This window comes from Myotis nattereri (genome assembly GCF_964212035.1).
Source record: "Myotis nattereri genome assembly, chromosome: 3".
Classification (NCBI taxonomy): domain Eukaryota; kingdom Metazoa; phylum Chordata; class Mammalia; order Chiroptera; family Vespertilionidae; genus Myotis; species Myotis nattereri.
Genome location: NC_138077.1, coordinates 38,943,124 through 38,963,063, shown reverse-complemented (window position 1 = coordinate 38,963,063; position 19,940 = coordinate 38,943,124). Strand labels below are relative to the sequence as shown.

Here is a 19,940-nt window from a genome sequence, read left to right as displayed (position 1 = left end):
TCCTCTTCCTGCCATCCTGACAGCCCTTCAGGGGCAATGACTGGGTCGAGGGCGTAAGACTGCTTTTCAGCTTTCAAAACCACCACATGGAAATACATGCTCTCTTTTAGACACAAAACTTCCATGGTACATGAAAAGATCTTCTCTCACAGGGCAGACAAGTCAAAGCTGGCACTAAACGTGAGCACATGTACGACAAGGCAGCATGACTCAGAGTTTGCCCAGGACTTTATCAGATCACCGTGGCCATGCAATGTGGCAAAATGTACCGTTTATGAGAAGATGAGATCTGTGCTCACTTTTGAATGATGGCAAACGTTTTAATATGTGTGGTGGCAGGGAAGGGGGTGAGCCGAATGTATAGTCACAATTTCTCAGACAATCCTCAGGCAAAGAACTTACTTCCAGATCCATCCTTGACTCTAGGTCCTTCCGGCTTGGCCTCGGAAATAATGTTTGCATTGGCGTTATTCTCCATCTCGATCACAAAGTCACTGTCCTCCTCAAACTCGGGGTGGCTAAAGATCCAATCCAGGGCTCTTTCCAGGTTACTGTTCTAATAAAACAAAACATGTTTACAATGTATGCAGCCCTCAGGCCTCATTACACCCTGACCATGTGAACCAGGATGTCAAGCAGCTACGGCAGAAGGCCTGAATCCATTAGTCCTAATTGTCTTCTGAGTAAGAAGCTCTGACTCCACATATGAAAGTGCTTGGTATTCTGCAAGTCGCCCAACCGAGATCAGGAACTAGACTCACTGTAAAAAATTCTGAGCAGCTGATCAGCATTCCAAGGCCCATATCAGTCTTTATTTCTGCAGGCTGATGCTGATAATGACGGGGTACAGAATGCCAAGGAGTATGGCATGTGTTTGGGTGCAGCCCTTCCAAAGGCCACAATAACTGCACTACATTCTCTGCCAACTACGTTTCCTGCAGATAACCATGCCAGGTAGAAGGGTACCAATGCGAGTACTATATTAACGCCTCCTCTCCCCAAACATTGGCACAATGGTTGAACTGCAGTAGAGACAAAATTAACACCTTGATTAATGGTGACAACACTGGTTAGGTAAGTTAAGTTGTTTTAAAATGACCTCCGTACAGTTCAAAACAAATGACCATAAAAACATGTCCATCTCCCCCTGTTTGTGATATCACTGGAGGGGTAAAGAGTTTATTTAGACATAGTCAGAATCTCTGGTGGAAGAGTCAACCAAGGAAAATAAGACATAAGCAGGTGCCCAGAGTGAAACAAATGCTAGTTGAGAATCGTGGTGACCAGCAGGCAACCAGTCCAGACACTGAGAAGGAATCAGTATCAGGCAATCACTCATAAATGGAACATAGTGTGGCAAGGAAGGAAAGGTTAAAAAAAGAAAAAAAAGTACTTTCCCCTCAATATTAAACAAAGATGTGCACTGTGAAAGGGAAACTTCTATCTATCCTAGCTTCACGGTGCCTTCTCTCCTGACAATATCAGAAGGTTCATGAATACCGGGAGAACCTTCTCTCTCTGCAGAGGGAAACAGAAGCAGAGAATTCCAAGGACCCATTCAGTCTTCACTATGAGGATTTCCGGGGACATTTCTCCAAGGTCTTAGTATCAAAAAAGCATGATTTTTCCTAAAGAACTGCCTGATTGAACACAGAATTTCATGCATCCCTCTTCGCTCTAGGACAACAAGTAAGCTGCAGGTCAAATGTCTGGCCCTCTGTTAATAAGCATTAAGATGATATGGAGTTTCTTTCATTTAGATCATCTTGCCCCAGTTATATTATCTCTCTCTTTTTTTTTTCTTATCTCCCTAGTGTTAAACTCTCTGTATGATTTCCCTCATTCATTTACTTGAGCTTTATATATACTATATGCAAATAAATCTCCGTGGGCCACGGTGGTGTATAGAGTAAGGCAAACATGACCCCAAAAGGTCACAGAATATTGGAAAGTCTCAATTGCTACTGACGAAATACAAACCACTCCAACCAGAGAAGAGAATCCAACGCACAGTCTCTTGCACTTACCGTTGCTCGTAGCGCCTGAATAGCCTGATTTCGATGGAATCCCATGGAGGTGATGATAGATACAGTCTCCTCCGGAGGCTGGTTATCCAACCCAGTAGCACCAAAAACAGAGGCTCCAGCAGAGGCTGCTCCTCCATAACCAGGCATGGTCAATGGTTCGGCAAAATCTGGGAAAAATAATCATGCTCAGAACTTTTTCTTTTTTTATCTTAAAATAAGCAAAACTTCAAAGCCAAGAAGGAAGAATACATGTAAAGTTACAATAATCAAGATAGTCAGTACTGGCATAAAGATAAACATATAGATCAACTGAACAGAATCGAAAGTCCAGAAATAAGCCCACAAATCCATGGTCAAATGATTCCCAACAAGGCTACCAAGACCATTGAATTGGGTTAGGACAATCTTCTCAACAAATGCTGCTCAGAGAATTTCATATTCACATGCAAAAGAATGAAGGCAGAACTCTACCTCACGCCATATACAGAAATTAACTCAAAATGGATCATTGACCTAAATGTAAGAGCTAAAACTACAAAACTCGTAGAAGAAAACATATGAGTAAATCTTTGTGACACTGAGGTAGGCAATGGTTTCTTAGAAACAACACCAAAAGCACAAGTAACAAAATAAAAAAAATAGGCAACTTACACCTCATCAAACTTAAAAACTTTTCTTTACAAAGATACCATCAAGAGAGTGAGAAGACAACCCACAGAATGGGAGAAAATATTTCCAAATCATGTATCTAAGGTACTTGTATTCAGAATACAAAAAGAACTCTCAGAACTCAACAATAAAAAGACAAATAACCTCATTAACAATGGGCAAAGGATATGAATAGACATTTCTCCAAAGATATATAAATGACCAATAATATGAAAAGATGCTCTACATCATTAGTCGTTAGGAAAATGCAAATCAAAACTACAATGAGACACCACTTCACATCCACTGGAATGGCTACAATAAAAACAGTAATAACAAGGTTGGTGAAGATATGGAGAAATTGAAACCTTCATACATTGCTGGTGGGATATAAAATGGTGCAGCCACTGTTGAAAACAATTTTGCAGTTCCTCAAAAAGTTAAACATAGAGTCACCATATGACACAGCAACCCCACTCGAGAAATGAAAACATGCCCACACAAAATAGGTATATCCACATTATTCACAGTAGCCAAAAAGTGAAAACAACCCAAGTGGCCATCAACTGATCTATAATAATAAAAGCATAATATGCTAATTAGACTGGACGTCCTTCTGGACAACCTTCCAGACGAAGCTGGGGCTGTGAGGGAAGCCTGGGTCCCGGGTGCCAGAGGGAAGCTGGTGATGGCAGCTAGGGGAAGGAAGACCTACTCTTGCACAAATTTCATGCATCAGGCCGCTAGTAAAAGGATAAGTAAAATGTAGTGTGTCCATACAGTAAAATATTATTCATTCATAAGAAGAAATGAAATACTGATATATGCTACAACATAAATGAATCTTAAAAGCATTACGCTAAGTGAGGGAATCTATACACAAAGAAATCTCATATTGTATGCTTCCATTTGTATGAAATGTCCAAAATAGGCAAATCTAGAAAATTGACTAGTGGTTGCCAAGGGCTAGGAAGAGCAGGGGAATAGAAAGTGACTGCTAAAGTGTACAGGATTTCTTTGCAGGGGACAAAATATTCTAAAGTTAGGTAATGGTGACAGTTGTAAGTTTATTAAAAACCACTGAAGTGTACACTTTAAATGAGTGGATTATCTTAATAAAGTAGATAAATGTAAAAGCTAAACAGGCTCCATGTCTTCACGCACATTTGTCTATTTTAAGTCTTCATCCTCTCCTCGGTAGAAGTATATCCCATATCTTTCCAGTGGTCTGAATTATATCTCAACCAAGCTATTACTTAAAAATAAGAGGAAACACAAACACTGTGACTTTACTCCACAGGCAAAGGAAGCGCGCGCACACACACACACACACACACACGCACACACACGCACACACACACACACACACACACTGCAGCAGACTGTGAGCTAAAAAGTCATTTGGGGGACAGATCTGGAGGGTTTGGAAGGACCAAGCCTTAGTTAGCATCACTGAGTTCTGCATCAGACTCTAAAGCCATTCCATTTCCGACCACCTACCTGGCTCCTCCATGTGAACAATGATCCAGTTGAAGGCCACCTCGGCTCCCATATTTCCAGTAAAGTACACAGCCTTCCGACATGCTTCTAGAGGGAAGCCCATCTCGGCCAGCTGCATCACCGATGACTCATCGATGTCTGAGGCTACAGAGCACAGCAGGACATTCTGGTGTGAAAAGGTAAACTACCTTCCTGCCTTAGCGTCTCTTCACCCCTTTATCCACCTGCTATCCAAAGAAAGTGCTATTTGTTAGGTGTACAAATGGTGGTTTAATTGGTTTGTTTGTTTCGTTTGAAGCCATCCAAATATTAAGCTACAGTGGGGCCTTGACATACGAGTATCCCGACTAACGAGTTTTTCGAGATACGAGCCGTCTCTCGGCCGATTTTTTGCTTTGAGTTGCGAGCTAAAATTCGGGTTATGAGCCAGGTTCAGATACCCCACCGCTAGCTGGTGCAGCGAACGTCACAGTGAACTCCACAACATCAGCCCAGCATCACATGTCTCACTCGTTCACTTTAAGATTTGACATACGAGTAATTTGAGTTACGACCTCCATCACGGAAGGAAAGTCAAGGCCCCACTGTATTTGAATTGAGTTGACCTAAAGCAGTGGTTCTCAACCTTCTGGCCCTTTAAATATAGTTCCTCATGTTATGACCCAACCATAAACTTATTTTCATTGCTACTTCATAATTGTAATGTTGCTACTGTTATGAATCGTAATGTAAATATCTGATATGCAGGATGGTCTTAGGCGACCCCTGTGAAAGAGTCGTTCAACCGCCAAAAGGGTCGCGACCCACAGGTTGAGAACCGCTGACCTAAAGTTTTGCCCTCAATAGGAATCATGATAATCACCTGGTCAATCCAAGCACTGAAAACCAACTCTCTAATTTTGTATGGGGAGATTTAGTGTATTCCCAGAACCATGTCAGCCCCTCAGATCATGCTCAAGACCTCTACAGCAGCCTCTCCTAGGACTGAAATTGGAAGAGAAACGCATTATCTACAAGTCAAAAGGGCTGTTCCTTAAATCTCACTAGAGGCTATAGCAGGCCTTTAGGTATATCAGCAATCAAAGGAAGTACTCAATTCTGGGAAATGGAGAGCACAAATGTTAACAATAGTTTGTTTCCAGAAAGGCTTTGTAGACAAAAATATTCAGTGTATTTAGTGCCAAACACTCCCTCTTTCTCCTAATTATTATCTAAATATTTAGTATAAATAGCGTATTTTTAATTTTTTTTTTTAGAAAACCAAGAATATCAGCTCCCATAGAATTAAAGGAAATAAAAGGCTATAAAATTAACACACAATCCAATGACACTAACAGCCTTGAGAGTATTAATACTACCATATCCTGCCAGACATGTGTCTTCGTTATGTGTCCAGCATCAGGAGCAAAAAAGTGACTGGCTACTGTGCTATCATTGCAAGAAGAGACCTCCTCATGCAGCCAGAGAAGAAAGAAATGGCATCATTAGCCCCCATTCATTCATGAGGAAACAGGCTCAGAGAAGTTAAGTAAATGATTCTAGGTCACACAGTCATGAATGGCAGAGCCCAACTTTCCAACCCAGGGCTGGTTCGCTCTCATGCTAATTGTCACTTTTGTGAGCTACAGGGACACTTAACCACCATTGTCACTGGTTTACATTTGCCACCTCAACTTGCAGACAAAGAATCATTTCCACTGAGGAAAAGCTACATATACACACGTACAGAGCAATGCCCTTCTACTCAACCCCCACAGATAAATGTATCAGGACAATAACCATTGTAGGACACTGGGAAATTTTTCAAAAGATACATACGGTCTATCAGTTGGTTCATCAGGCGATCTGGAAATTAAAGAAGAGGGAATGAAATGAGACCAAACCATGGCAAGGTGTTTTAGAGAAAGACCACCCCACCTGACCAACATAAAGTCATTACAGTAAGGAGGGGAAATACCAGGTTTCAGGCATTTATAGCAGATAAAACATGATGCTCTGATTATCATCGTAATGAACTAAATCAGTTCTCTCCCTGTATTTCTAAAAGCTCTATGTAATTACAAGCCGATGATTCCATTAAGAGCCTCAGAGAAAGCTGGAGTCGTGCTTATAAGCCATCTTATCCTTCTATGATATTCATACTGATCTCTTCTTTCTTTAATTTCTTTCAAGAACCACCTGTACCCATAACCCAGAATGTCCCATGTACAGGTCTCTCTACATTCTGTGCTTTCACATTTGATTCACATTAGAGAACTATGGGACAAGATGCCTATCTGGAATCCTGTCTTGCTCCTCTTGGATTCACCTTACCCTCCTTGTGCACTCAAATTCGGTCACTAATAACATTCACTGCTCATGTGATGAAAGGCCTTTGGTAGAGCGGCCTAGAGTGCTCTATCACTATGAGTTATTCCACTTAATTAACTCTTTAAGAAGGTGAACAGTAAACAGGTGAGCAAACAAAGCCAGAACAAAACTGGTTTCATCAGAATAAATGAGCTAATCATGGAACCAAGATTTTTCAACACTGTCCTTGGAACCACGAAGGTGAGGCAACTATTTTTTGCATATCCTTTTCCCTTCCAAAGTGAAGCATTATGAACAATGAATGATTTATCATTCACAGAGTGAAAGAGAAACTCAAACCATTCTGTAGCTATGAAGCAGTGATGAAGCTGGGAAGGTAAGATGTGGGCAAAATGTTTAAAACCAACACACACAGTTGAATTTCCCCTTCCGGTTGTCCAAAGGTATTCCGAGAATGACACCGTTCCCCTAGAGTAGGATCCTACTGAAAACACCCACTTTCTCCCCTACACGTCCATTTGGGGAAGTGGAGAGAAGGCAAAGCCACAGGCAACATAATCTAAAAATTTTCTGGAGATTGGCTGCTCTCTGCTGCCACAGGTTCCTTTCAACTACTTGTGATGGGTCTGTGCCTCTTCCCATGTCAATTTTAAATTTACGGTTACATCCAGGCCTCGCTTCTGTCTATGGTGGGTTACATCAGAGGCAGACAGCCAAGGGACAGCAGAGTGGTGGGAGAAAAGTGACTATTCCAGCAGACTAGGGTAGCGGGAGGGGTAGAGAATGTCCTCCTGAAGATGATACCTTTTGAGTCATCAGGAATGACGATGGGGGGGCTGATGTCTGGAAGTTCCTCCTCTCCTGGCTGTAACCCCCTGGCTCGGAGATGGCTGATATCAAGTAAGTCTGGCATATCAATAGAAACATCTGCAAAAGGAGAGCGATTACATACACTGGATTCTCCAAAATCTCACAATCACCTCCTAAAATCAGCACCACTGGACTCTACATGCATGTGTCTAGGCCAGTGGTCGGCAAACTGCAGCCCCTTGAGTGTGGCTCTTCCACAAAATACCACGTGTGGGCGCGCACGTACAGTGCGATTAAAACTTTGTGGCCACACTGAAGGGGCCAAAGAGCCGCATGTGGCTCGCGAGCCGTGGTTTTCCGACCACGGGTCTAGGCAGAGCTAAGGGAAGCTTTGCCATTCCCTGGAGCAATCACTGGGCCAGAAGACTCATCACGACTGATTAGATTTTAGTGGTGAACCAGTGGAAAGTGCAGAGGGTGCCCGTATTTCACACTGAACAAGAACAAATGGAATAAGCCAGGAGTCACACACTGTCAGCCCATAGACCATTTGTAGCCCAGAAGTTTTCTGTGTGATGTTTTTGAACTTTTTTTCAGCAAAAAAATTCCAACTCTTAAACCCAAGATTTTAATGTATAAATCCAGATTTCCAGCTTATTTTGAAAACAAAACTGTAGCACCTTCTCATATGGGTGCCCTCTGTGACAGCCTGTCACAGACCTCGCCACTTCCTGTTAACCCCATGACCCTGAGCCTCATATTTGTGCTATTTTGATTCTTATAATAGAAAAATGTATTTCTAATCCATTTTTGGATAAATGTCTTTATCCAAAGTGGAATACTGAAGAAAGACCAAGATAGCTAGCTACATGTCTCTTACACCCATCCATTTCTTTAATGTACGTTATCGCCCTGCCCTCATTAGGCATGTGAGTTTGTAACCCCTTGTTTGTGCCTTTTCTCAGATCATGATGAGTAATGTGATTTAACTAAGGTAATAAATAAAGAATGAAGTTTTAAAGAAATTAGTTGAATCTCAGATCCTGGGTACATTTTTTAGCTTCTCAGTTCAGTAGTTCTTATGTTGACTAACATACAAAATTTATCAATCTAATATCCTGTTGAGATTTAGTATTGCAGATATTCAGATATAATAATAAATGGGTTCAAATGTTGTAGGGTGTGTGTCTGGGGCTAGCAAACAGAATCTGAACATAGTATCCCCCAAACCCATTATGATGCCAGGTATATCAATCCTACTTAAAACAACCACCCCAAGAAAAAGCTTAGTTTTAAAAAAGTTTTTGATCTTAGAGGACAGCAAAACAAACATAATGTCTGACCTACAAAATCAATACAATTGTTCCTCAACAGAAAAATTCAGGTTCATTAAAAGAAAGCTTTGGAACTCCTTTAAATTGAGCAAGTCTATGAAATCTTATCTGGATTTTTGTTCCTTTCTAGGAATTCCAAGGACAAAGAAAAATAAGAACACTGTGTCCAAAACAGTTCAAAGCCTTTAGAAGTCAGTTTTTATCCCAGGTACTTCTCAGATCCACGGAGGAAAAGCTAAGTGATGAGCATCCTGCCCTCTGCCCTCCGCTCTGCCCACAAAATCATTCCACACGAGGAGTAAAAATCTGCCAGAGAATCAGTCACAGCCCGGCATAACATCAAACAGGTGCTGTGTAAACTGGTAGGGCTGGAGGGTTCTGGGAAATCACTCCAGGTGATTTTCCATTCTTTTTACCCATTCCCTTCAGACGAGCAGATGAGTGCTTAATCAACCAGTGTAAAGCCTGAGTAGTTGTTTTTTTAAGTGCTCAAAACATACAAAGTTTAAAACACTGGCAAACAGTCTGAGGTACTGGCTTGAAAAACCAAAGAGGATAAAACTGGACCTCCTTCTATGCCACGAAGGGGGCTTGACTTCGCGTGGTGAACACACAATGCATGATACAGATGATGTATTATAGAATTTTACCCCTGAAACCTGTATAATTTCATTAACCAATGTCACCCCAATAATTTCAATAAAAGCCGAAACCAGTTTGGTTCGGTGGATAGAGCGTCCGCCTGTGGACTGAAAGGTCCCAGGTTCGATTCCAGTCAAGGGCATGTACCTGGGTTGCGGGCACATCCCCAGTGGGAGATGAGCAGGAGGCAGCTGATCGATGTTTCTCTCTCATCGATGTTTCTAACTCTCTATCTCTCTCCCTTCCTCTCTGTAAAAAATCAATAAAAAATATATTTAAAAAAAATAATTTCAATAAAAAACAGTAATAAACAAATACAAGTAAAAAATAAAACATAGTATTTAATGATTTAAACAAGAAGAAATTTCCCTGGCAGGTTTGATTCTGTTCAAGGCACATGCTTAGGTTGTGGGCTCGGTCCCCAGTGGGGGGCATGCAGGAGGCAGCTGATCAATGATTCTCTCTCATCATTGATGTTTCTATCTCTCTCTCCCTCTCCCTTCCTCTCTGAAATCAATAAAATATATATTTTAAAAAAGAAGAAATTACAAATCCCAAGCCCCACTCCAGACTTGGCTGAATCAGCATCTGCATTTACCAAGATCCCCAGGTAATCTGTATGCACCACAACCTTTGGGAAGCACTATTTATTGATTATGTGGGGGTCCTGTTTTCACTCCTCATGCCAGACACCATTATTTGAGGGATGCCAATTTTACCATCGGTGCTTATCATATACTCTGATTCAAAAGAGAAAAGTGGAAATAATGGAAAAATAATGAAATAGAACTTTCCGGCAGCCAACCACTCATGGCTCTTTCACGTGCCATGTTTTTTAAATGGTTAATTTGATGTTGTAAGCAAAAGCATGCACAAGATACCTACCGAATTTTTTGGGAACCCAGTCAAGACCAAAAGTGAACTTCTTTATCTGCACTACCAAGTATTCAGGGAATGAGGCAAAGCGAGATGTTCTGGGAAACACAAGGGGATTGATTATATCAGTGAAACAGGCAGTCAGAATTGTGAGCACAGTTCATGAAGCATCACCGTTGTCTGAGGCACCCCTGCAGTCCGCGCCTGGGCCAAGTGCAGGAACAGCAGACAGCCGTCAGCGCGCACGCTCAGCCACTCCTGCTCATTCCTCCTGGCCTTTTTATGAACGGGGGAGTATGCTGTCCTTTGAGAATGACTTTGGACCCATTGCCGAATTCTTACTTTTACTTTGCTGGGGCATTTTCTATTTCTGAAAAGTGCTTTCCAACCAGTTTTCTCTAAAACCCGTGATGAAACTTAATATATACATTTGTAGGTCTGTGAGGGCATGAATGCATTATGTGGGGGGTTTTTTACACTCCGTATTATTTTGTATTAGTTTCAGGTGTACAGCAAAGTGGTTAGACCAGGGGTCCTCAAACTTTTTAAACAGAGGGACAGTTCACAGGTCTCCACCTATAGACCGTTGGAGGGCCGGACTATAGTTTAAAAAAAAAAAACTATGAACAAATTCCTATGCACACTGCACATATCTTATTTTGAAGTAAAAAAACAAAATGGGAACAAATACAATATTTGTATTTGCATTTGGCCCGCGGGCCGTAGTTTGAGGACCCCTGGGTAAAACAATCATATATTTTACAAAGTGTTCCCCCTAATACTTCAAGCACCCACCTGGCACCATACAGAGTTATTACAATATTAATGATTATATTCCCTGTGCTTTATTTTACACCCCCGTGACTGTTTTGTAACTACCAAATTGTACTTTTTAACTCCTTTACCTTTTGTATTATGTGTTTGTATATGGGGTTTGTAAAAGCTGCCCAAGCAATCCTGACACACTCCCGCCTCTGCTCCCTCCGAGAATCGCTATCTTACAGCACAAAGTTGGCATGGGGGGGGGGGGCGGCGGTCTTTGGAGCTTTTGTTGAGGTTGACTGGTGGAAATGCCAGGGCCTCATTAACATACTACTGCACCTAAATCCAAGGTCACACGGATCCTAGAGGTATATATATTATGGGTAAGAAAGGCTGAATTGCCTGGAATTGAGTTTGGCAACTTTATGCACAGACTATTCAGTGTGCACACCTAATTCATACCCTGGTTCCAGCTCATTCTCTCAATATTTATCATCTTAGTTATAACAATCATTTCTATTTCAGTGTCAATGTGAATGTGGTAGCTATATGTAAAAAATAAAATTAGCTATAGACAAGGTACCATAGCTAACATAAAAAATTCTAGAAGAGCCTGTCTGGAAACTCCACTCTCCAAATCTAAGTCAGTGCCTTCTACCTGGACTGTATTCTCCCAGAATTCAGAAAACAAATGCAAATCACTGCTGCCCCCTAGTGCAGAAGAGAAGTCGCAGTACAGAGACAAAGCACTGTCCAAAGAGAGTTGAACTGTGGTGGGTCCTGGATGTGCTACTTAATTCACTCCAAATCGGAGCAAATCACACACCCTCCCTGAGGCTCCATTTTTCACATCTACAAAGTGGATTTATTAATAATATCTACCGGCTAGGACCGTGCAATGTTCATAAAATTATGTGAAACCGCTTGACACGCTAGAATGTACTACTATCAATACCTAACGAATTAATATGATCATTTTGTCATGAAAGAACTAGACTCCATGAGGCCTTGGACATGACTCAATGAATGTGTCACTGACCTGCATTTTGCCTGAGGCGAAATGCAACTTCTCTTCATCTCAAATTCTCCATCACAGTTGTGGCAGAGGGGACCAGGCAATAACATAAGGGAGTTCTTCCAAAAACACTGGAGCTTAACCATCCTAAGGAATGGCTCTATTATGACCCTGGCTCACGCTCCAGAAATTACATATTATCTCTAATTAAGTTTTCCTATTGCTGAGAGGCAGTAATAAACACCATTCTTACTTAATTACAGCCAAGTCCTCAATTGCACCAAAAACCAAGAAACTCCATCTGATATGTTCAACTAATGTAAAAATGTAACTTCTCAGGCCTCTTTCTCTTACCACATTAGCTTCCAATCTGAAAAGTATATAACAGTGAAATCAAGCAAAAGTCACCAATAAATCAACGATTTCCGAAATGTGGTTGAGGAGTCCCCGGGCTCTTGTAGTTGCTCTGTGGTCCGTGTCTGGGTGAAGTATCAGTTGGTAAGTATTACCATGGGCAGGGGGACAGGGTTAGGGGAGCAGAGCATAATTTAACATTCTTATGAGTAACTACCCATCTAAGAGTACTAGAAAGCAGTTAGACGATGTCCACATTATATTTGCCATGTTGGGTATTTTTTATTCATCTTTGTGTAGTAATGGTTAAATATATATGGAAATAAAATGAGCTAAGACATATAAAATGCTTAGAACAGTGTCTGACCTCGCTACTGTGTTGTCTATTGACAACCTATTATCATTATTTAAAATATATCAATTATTGACAGCCGGCATGGCTCAGTGGTTGAGCGTCGATCTATGAACCAGAAGGTCACAGTTTAATTCCCAGTCTGGGCACATGCCCGGATTGCAGGCTCGATCCCCAGTGAGGGGCATGTAGGAGGCAGCTGATCAATAATTCTCTCTAATCATTGATTTTTCTATCTCTCTGTCTCTCTCTCTCTCTCCCTTCATCTCTGAAATCACAAAAAAATATTAAAATATATATAAATTGTTCATTAATTACAATTAAGCTGAAAATATTGTGTAAACCTTGTTAAGAAAATAAAAGCTGCCCCCTCTCCCCAAAATTAAGATTGTCTACTATATTAAAAACCTGACAACTGAAAAAAAGAAAGCAAAAACAATTCAAACCTTTCTGTTAAATATGGTAAAAATATAATTATTCAACCACTCTCATATTGTATAATCTAAGGCAAAAATAAAAGGGAAAGATAAAAATAACTGTAACGATGATTACAGCACACATTTACTCTGGGCCAGGCACTGTGCAAAGCACTTTACGTGGCTCATCTCACCTTAACCCTCCCCTGACCCTGTAAGGAAAGCATTATTATTATCCCCAGTTCACAGACAAGGAAACGGGTTTAAGGAGGTGAGTGAGGTCACTTGGCCAAAGTCACAGACCAGTGGGTTCAACACTGGGGATTCACTGCCACCTGTCCACCTAAAGTTTGTGTCCTGCAGCCCCACAGCGTGCCTGTCTCTTCATAAATGATAAATTTCAAGCAAAAACTCTCCCTATGGACCCTTAATCTGTGAGCTGCTTGAGGGCTAGGTCTTATTCAACTGATTTCCTAGCACACACTGGGTGAGTGACAGTATTTGCTGAGTGAATGAAATTTCAAACACTAATATTCTTCCCAACACTGTCTGTTCAGGACCATTTAAGGGAAAGGTCTATATCTGGTCCATACTGACCCACGATCTACCAAGATCCTTCGGATGTCATTTGCCTCTTCCTGGCCTTTCAGACCCTGAGTCTAACACAAGAAAAGTTCAAGGCCCCAAACTGACATAATAATAGTGTCTGAGATATAGCCTATGTTGCTGGAAAAAATAAAAAGATCTTTTAGGAATCCACTGAACTGGTTTCCCCAAAACTAATATTTGAAACATGATAAGGCAGAATAAGGAATAAGTGAGGCAAATTAAAGATCATAAGGCTCTATGTATAAATAAGCATGATGAGGGAGACGGGGCACTAGATTATACGAGAGGCCCAGTGCACGAATTCATGCATGGGTGGGGCCCCTCTGGGTGGCCTGCGGGGGTCGGGCTGAAACCCACAGTCCAATGCTGCCTGAAGCTCCTACCTGCCGTTCCTGCTCATCCCAACCCCATTGCACCTGCTGCAGGCTCCTACCCAATCAGTCCCAATTGGGAGAGGCTCACACTGCCACAGCAGCGCTCACCAGCCATGAGCCCTGCGTGTGGCACCCTCCTAAGGGGAGTGGCCTGCAGGATCAGGCTGAAACTGGCTCTCCAACATCCCCCAAGGGGTCCCAGATTGCAAGAGGGTGCAGGCCAGGCCAAGGGACCCCACCGGTGCACGATCAGGCCAGGGAGGGACTGCAGGAGGGCTCCAGGGCATGTCCAGACCATCTTGCTCAGTCCCGATCGGCTGGACCCCAGCAGCAAGTTAACTTACCCACTGGAGCATCTGCCCCCTGGTCAGTACACGTCATAGTGAGTGGTTGAGTGCCTTAGCATATCATTAGCATATTACGCTTTGATTGTTTGAACAGTTGACTGGTCACCGGATGACCAGACACTTAGCATATTAGACTTTTATTATATAGGATAACCTGGGAAAATTAAGAGTTTAAACTTTGACCTCAATCAACCTGAATGAGTCCCCAGTCTGCCACTTACTGGCCAATTACTTTTACTTTTATTTCTTCACCTGTAAAATGAGAATAATGGTACCTACCTCACAATAGTACTAAAAAGACTATATATAACTGATGGGAATAGCTTAACACATGACCTGGAATGATTAATGTGCAATAAAAAAGATAGCTGCTTTATTACCCTATAGCACTGTTTTCTCCTTCTCCACAAAGACCAATTTTTCAATTATTAATAATTGTAATACATCCAGTATTGTTTTCATGTTTATAAGAGCATGTGTATATGTAAGAGATGGAGAAAAAGGAAAAACACGTTTAATATCTACTGTTATTAGATAGGACTAGAGCAAGCAGAAACCCTCCTCAGGGGTTCTAGATAGTAATGTTAGCACTGCCTACAACAAGCATGTCAAATTCAAAGGCTAATAAGGGCCAAATAAAAGAGGCATGTGGCCCGCAGCCCACGAGTTTGACATGCTTGGCCTACAACTAAGTCTTAGTAGCATGTGAAGAGAAAATCAGGTCTGCAAGCATTGTTCCTCCATTGCAGGTGGGAGAAGGACAGTAGGCGGTGACTTTGTCCTGGAATAGAATATTAGCTGGGAAGTGACCACTAACCCAGGGGTCAGAGGCTCCGTATCTGTGGAAAGCTAATGCCTTCCACGCCCATTTTAAAGGTGGGCCTTTTCCGAGTGTTCAGAGTCTCCTTCCTGCAGGCCCAGGGAGGACGTCACACCCTGTGCTTCTAAGACTCGAATCCACTTTTCTGAAGAACACTCTGCAGCTCACACCTGAGCTGAGGGCTTCCTAGGCTGCCGGGCCCTGCCTGGATCACTTCCACCTCCCACACAGAGTCAGAATTAAAGCGCCAAGAGAAAAGGATAATTATTTGAGGAATCTTCAGCCTTTTGTCAATACTTAAAGTAAAAAGAAGAAAAAAATCAAGTCAACATGTTGTACACCTTAAACTTACACAATATAATATGTCAATTATATGTCAGTAAAGCTGGGGGGAAATAACTAAAGAAATTGTTTCTACCACTACTATCATGTATAGATACCTAACTGCACAAAGCTGTCTCCAAGTTGCAATGCAGTGAATACCAATGTTTGACATACCAACTGTTATCTGCAAGACAGGCACATACATACATACATACACACACACACACACACACACACACACACACACACCCCAAAACTGAGCAATCCTAGGATGAAAACTTATGCTGCAATGGATAATTGATAACTGAATGAACTATTACTAATTCTCATTTGGATATGAAGAACACTTTTTTAATTATTTTTTTTTTAAATATGGCCTTTTTTAGCTTTTGAAATAAATTCTTTCTGTTTTTCCATTTTTGATATATGAGGTCAGAAATCCTGAGAGATGGTTGTCACAGAGAATAAGTGACTTAGGTTTGACTGCTACTTGAGGTTGAGCTAAAAACAGCCAGCAGTAGCTCTACCATATTCCACTCCCCGTTCCATCAACTAGAGCTCAAACATAGCCTAGAATAAAAATGGCCAAAAAAAATCTAAAAGTAGGGGAACTCCAGAGTCAGACTTTCAGATTTCCTCTCATTTTTGCCTCTATACCTACTCTTTTTCCAATTACATAACGTGTGTCAGCAAGGACTTCACTGTATAAAATTAACTAAGGTGTCAACTAAAGAAAGAAATGTTTATGTAGCTGACGAGGCTGACAATGTGGACCTAGAACACCTCCCGCCTAAGTCCCGAGCAGCTCATCTGAACACACTCAGGAGCCTCGATGGCCACTTCGAGGGGCCCTGAGACCCCTGGCCTCCAGGTAGGAAGACAGTCAACCAAGTTTAAGCCAAATATCTAATTATGGATTAAAATCTATAACAGTGGAGTTTAAAATTAGAGACAGTCATACGTATTTTTGCAATTTCATTCATATCACTCTTGTCATGGGGGAGAAGGTTCTTGGCCACACACTCTTGGCAAAAAAAAAAAAAAAAAAAAGCAAATTCTTAATAAAGGATAAACCACAACCTTGCTTTTCAAAAAAGAAAGCATTCCCTCCCTAGCACATAATATATAGAGTATATGCCTGCTTTATTGCACAGGTCTCACACACAAGTGAGGTGTATAACATCCAAGGTTGTGTGACTCATAATCCTGTCTCACCACACATAAGCAAGCATGCGCAGACTCATACGATACCCCACGACCTCTCCCTTACCCCTGTTCCCATCTCTCAAGGCCGTTTCCCTATCCACCACCACCAAATAAGCACACACATGTGCACGCATGCATACACACACACACACACACACACACACACACACACTTACTTCACGCCCGCAGACTTTGCCTGTAGGGCACTGCTCCAGAAATCATCCACGTTTTCTGGTTCAGAAAAGGCCTGGAGGCAGGCACTAAATGGTATCTTGGCACGAACCAACTCAGGAAGGGGTCTTCTGTTTGCTTCTGCTTCCCTTCTCGTTAACTCATAGGCGATCAGTTCATCTGAGAAAAAGAGCAAGAAAATTAAGGTCTTTGCAATCGCTCTTATCTTCTCAAAATGGAAAACACCCCTTTTGGACAACCTTAGGGGAAGGCTACTGGACTGGGGCAGGGTTGCTTACTTACTGCCCTTCACAGATGGGAAAAGCATGCAGAACGCTTGTTCTTGGGGTGTCTTTATAGTAGCGCTGACAGGCTGCATCAAGCCATTCATATTTTTTTGCCTGTTCCCCTTTGAGACTGACAGGAGGGAACTGTGAACTCTGGCCTAGATGAGAGGTTTAGACCATGTGTGCGATGTAAGTGATGCTCGAACCTGGTCTGGCATTTGTCAAGAAGTCAAGGCTGGTTTACCCAAACGCCAACTCCCATCAAAAGTCTTCACACAGAGAATTTCACACTGAGAAGAACCTGAGGGCTCACCTCTTCCCAGGCCCTTCTCAATGATTGGAGGTCATAGAGGGTGTGGCCAAGGAGCAAAAGGAGCCATAAGGACCACAGTTACCCACAGCGCACAGCCTGTGGTATTGACATTGCCAAGACAACTCCCGGGTCAGGTTACTCAATACCTCAGACAGTAGAATAACCAACCCAGAAAGCCTTTCTACACTATCCCTGCTGAGTGGTTAAACACCAAGGAAAAAAGAAGTGAGCACACTGTGAACATCCCAAGGTCAGCAGATCAGCTCTTGGAAAACACCTGCAAGTCAAAATGTTATGTAGATTTTGAATGGGCCTTTCTGGGACTTCCTTTTGTGTTAAAAAAAAAAAAATCATTCCTGATTCTATTTTTAGGCATACATACTAGTATGTACTTAGGTATTTTCTTAAACACATCTGACTGATTTTTTTTTTCCAGAGAGGAAGTGAGAGGGAACGAGAGATAGAAGCATCAATGATGAGAGAGAATCATTGATCGGCTGCCTCCTGCACGATGGGGGATTGAGCCCGAAACCTGGGCATGTGCCCTGACCGGGAATCAAACTGTAACCTCCTGGTTCAAAGGTTGACGCTCAACCACTGAGCCCCTGCACCCGGGCCTGACTATGATTTTAAAATTCATCTCCCAGTCCAACATCAGTTTACAATGTACTTATATCTAGGATGTTGGCGTTGGATATTCTCAACGTCCAGAGGCTAAATGATCAGTCTCCTTTTTGAACAAAATAATTACCACTCACAAATTATAAACAGCGAGTCAGACAGGATCACAGAACTGAGCAGAACATGTGAGTCAGTATCCCCGAGGTCGGCAAGAGAAAGCAACGAAGCCTAGTTCTAAAAAGGAAACAAACCGCATGCCCTCACCCTCATTTCTAGCCTTATAAAGGATAAAACTGTAAAAACGGGTCAAGCTGCAGGAGCTTATAGAAAATGGAAGCCATTTTGCCTTGAAACGCCAGAATCATCACTTTCCAATTAGCACAATTAAGTGACCACCACCACCACACCCCACAAAAAGAGAAAAAAAAAAGGAGTACGCATGAAGCTGTTGGACTTCACAGAAATGACCCATTCATAGAAAAGAGGCAACCTAGCACATACTTTGCCTTTTTCTGCTTCTAATAAGTTAATTCTATGTAATATCATGTGTCTATTCTGCTTGGGGAGAACCAGATTAGACAGCCTGAAGGAACCTGCCCCTCAGACCCCAATATCTCCGCCTTCTTCCTGCCTCCAAAGCCTGGAGGCCCCTCCAATGGGCCTGGCGCCTGTAACACTTCATCATCTATAACAGGTCCCAGAAAACTTGGATGCCAAAGCTGGATTATATCAAGAGACTATATCAAGAGGCTGCTGCTTGAATGTCTCACATCAAAAAATGCAGTTCTAGAGTGTGGAATCTCGGAGGGAGAGGAGGCGGGGAGGTAATCAACCAAAGGCCTTGTAGGCATATGTGCATAACCCATGGACACAGACAACAGGGTGGTGAAGGCCTGGGGCGGGGGACGGAGGCGGGCTGGAGGGGGTCAATGGGGGGGGGGGAGAGGGCATGTGTAATACTTTCAACAATAAAGATTTTTTTAAAAAAATGCAACTCTGATCATTTCCCTCAGACTTCATAGCACAGCTTATGAGTGATCAAACCGTTAAAGACTTTTCCACATGTGTACTTACAAATACCTTCCCCAGAATGAAGCTGACTCCAAGCCAAACAGTTGGTCAAATTTATAGGCACTGAAATAAGTCCCATCCATAGCCCTCCACAAAAATCTGTGACGCATTTGATTCTCTGAAAGGCAATTACGTGGCGACCGAGGAAAAGATGGAAAGAGACATGCAAACCAGACCAACTGAGCCGGGTTTCCGCCCAGCAGAACTGCGAGGCGACTAATTCGTATGACCTCTGCTTCCAGGCTTCTCGCACCGGAAGAAGCCCACTGCTGATTTCCCCCTCTGGAGCCATTACCTTTGTTGGTTGCTGCCTCCATGGCCACAGGTAACTGCATCAGGTAATCCACCCTCTCCGTGTAGCGGACTTTTCGGGTCTGACAGCACTGAATGCGTTCTTCCACCAAAAACCGGAAAACGTCACTTGGATTTTCTGAGCCAATGCGGTTCCTCTGAAGGTTAGATTACACCAGGTTAGTGGATTTGTGAATATTAAGCCATAAATAAAAATTAGCATAAAATCAAATATAGCTCTGATGTAAACATCAAACGATGTTAGGAAACAGTCCCTCTGGGACGTGCCATTTCACCAGAGTGCCTTAAAAGCAAAACACTGGTGTTTATCAAAAGTCCCCAAATGGGGGGCTGGCTTAATAAAGTATGACTCCTCCTGTGAATTAATATTAAGCACCAATTAAAAGTCACGGGAGAGGGACTGACCTGGATGGAGTAAGAAGAAAGGGCATGAGGGAGC

The 19,940-nt window shown here is 42.3% G+C and overlaps 1 protein-coding gene across 1 annotated transcript in view; it reads right to left on the bottom strand.

The window, feature by feature from the left end:
• USP13 (ubiquitin specific peptidase 13) overlaps positions 1 to 19,940 on the bottom strand; it is a 108,184-nt gene that overhangs the window by 14,816 nt on the left and 73,428 nt on the right. Inside the window, exons 12-19 of the mRNA XM_081086945.1 lie at positions 19,485 to 19,638; positions 16,903 to 17,077; positions 10,157 to 10,245; positions 7,290 to 7,412; positions 5,994 to 6,020; positions 4,176 to 4,319; positions 2,028 to 2,194; positions 403 to 556 (exon numbers count right to left, since the gene is read on the bottom strand). Coding sequence (XP_080943071.1) covers positions 403 to 556; positions 2,028 to 2,194; positions 4,176 to 4,319; positions 5,994 to 6,020; positions 7,290 to 7,412; positions 10,157 to 10,245; positions 16,903 to 17,077; positions 19,485 to 19,638 — 1,033 coding nt within the window. The remainder of the gene's footprint in view (positions 1 to 402; positions 557 to 2,027; positions 2,195 to 4,175; positions 4,320 to 5,993; positions 6,021 to 7,289; positions 7,413 to 10,156; positions 10,246 to 16,902; positions 17,078 to 19,484; positions 19,639 to 19,940) is intronic.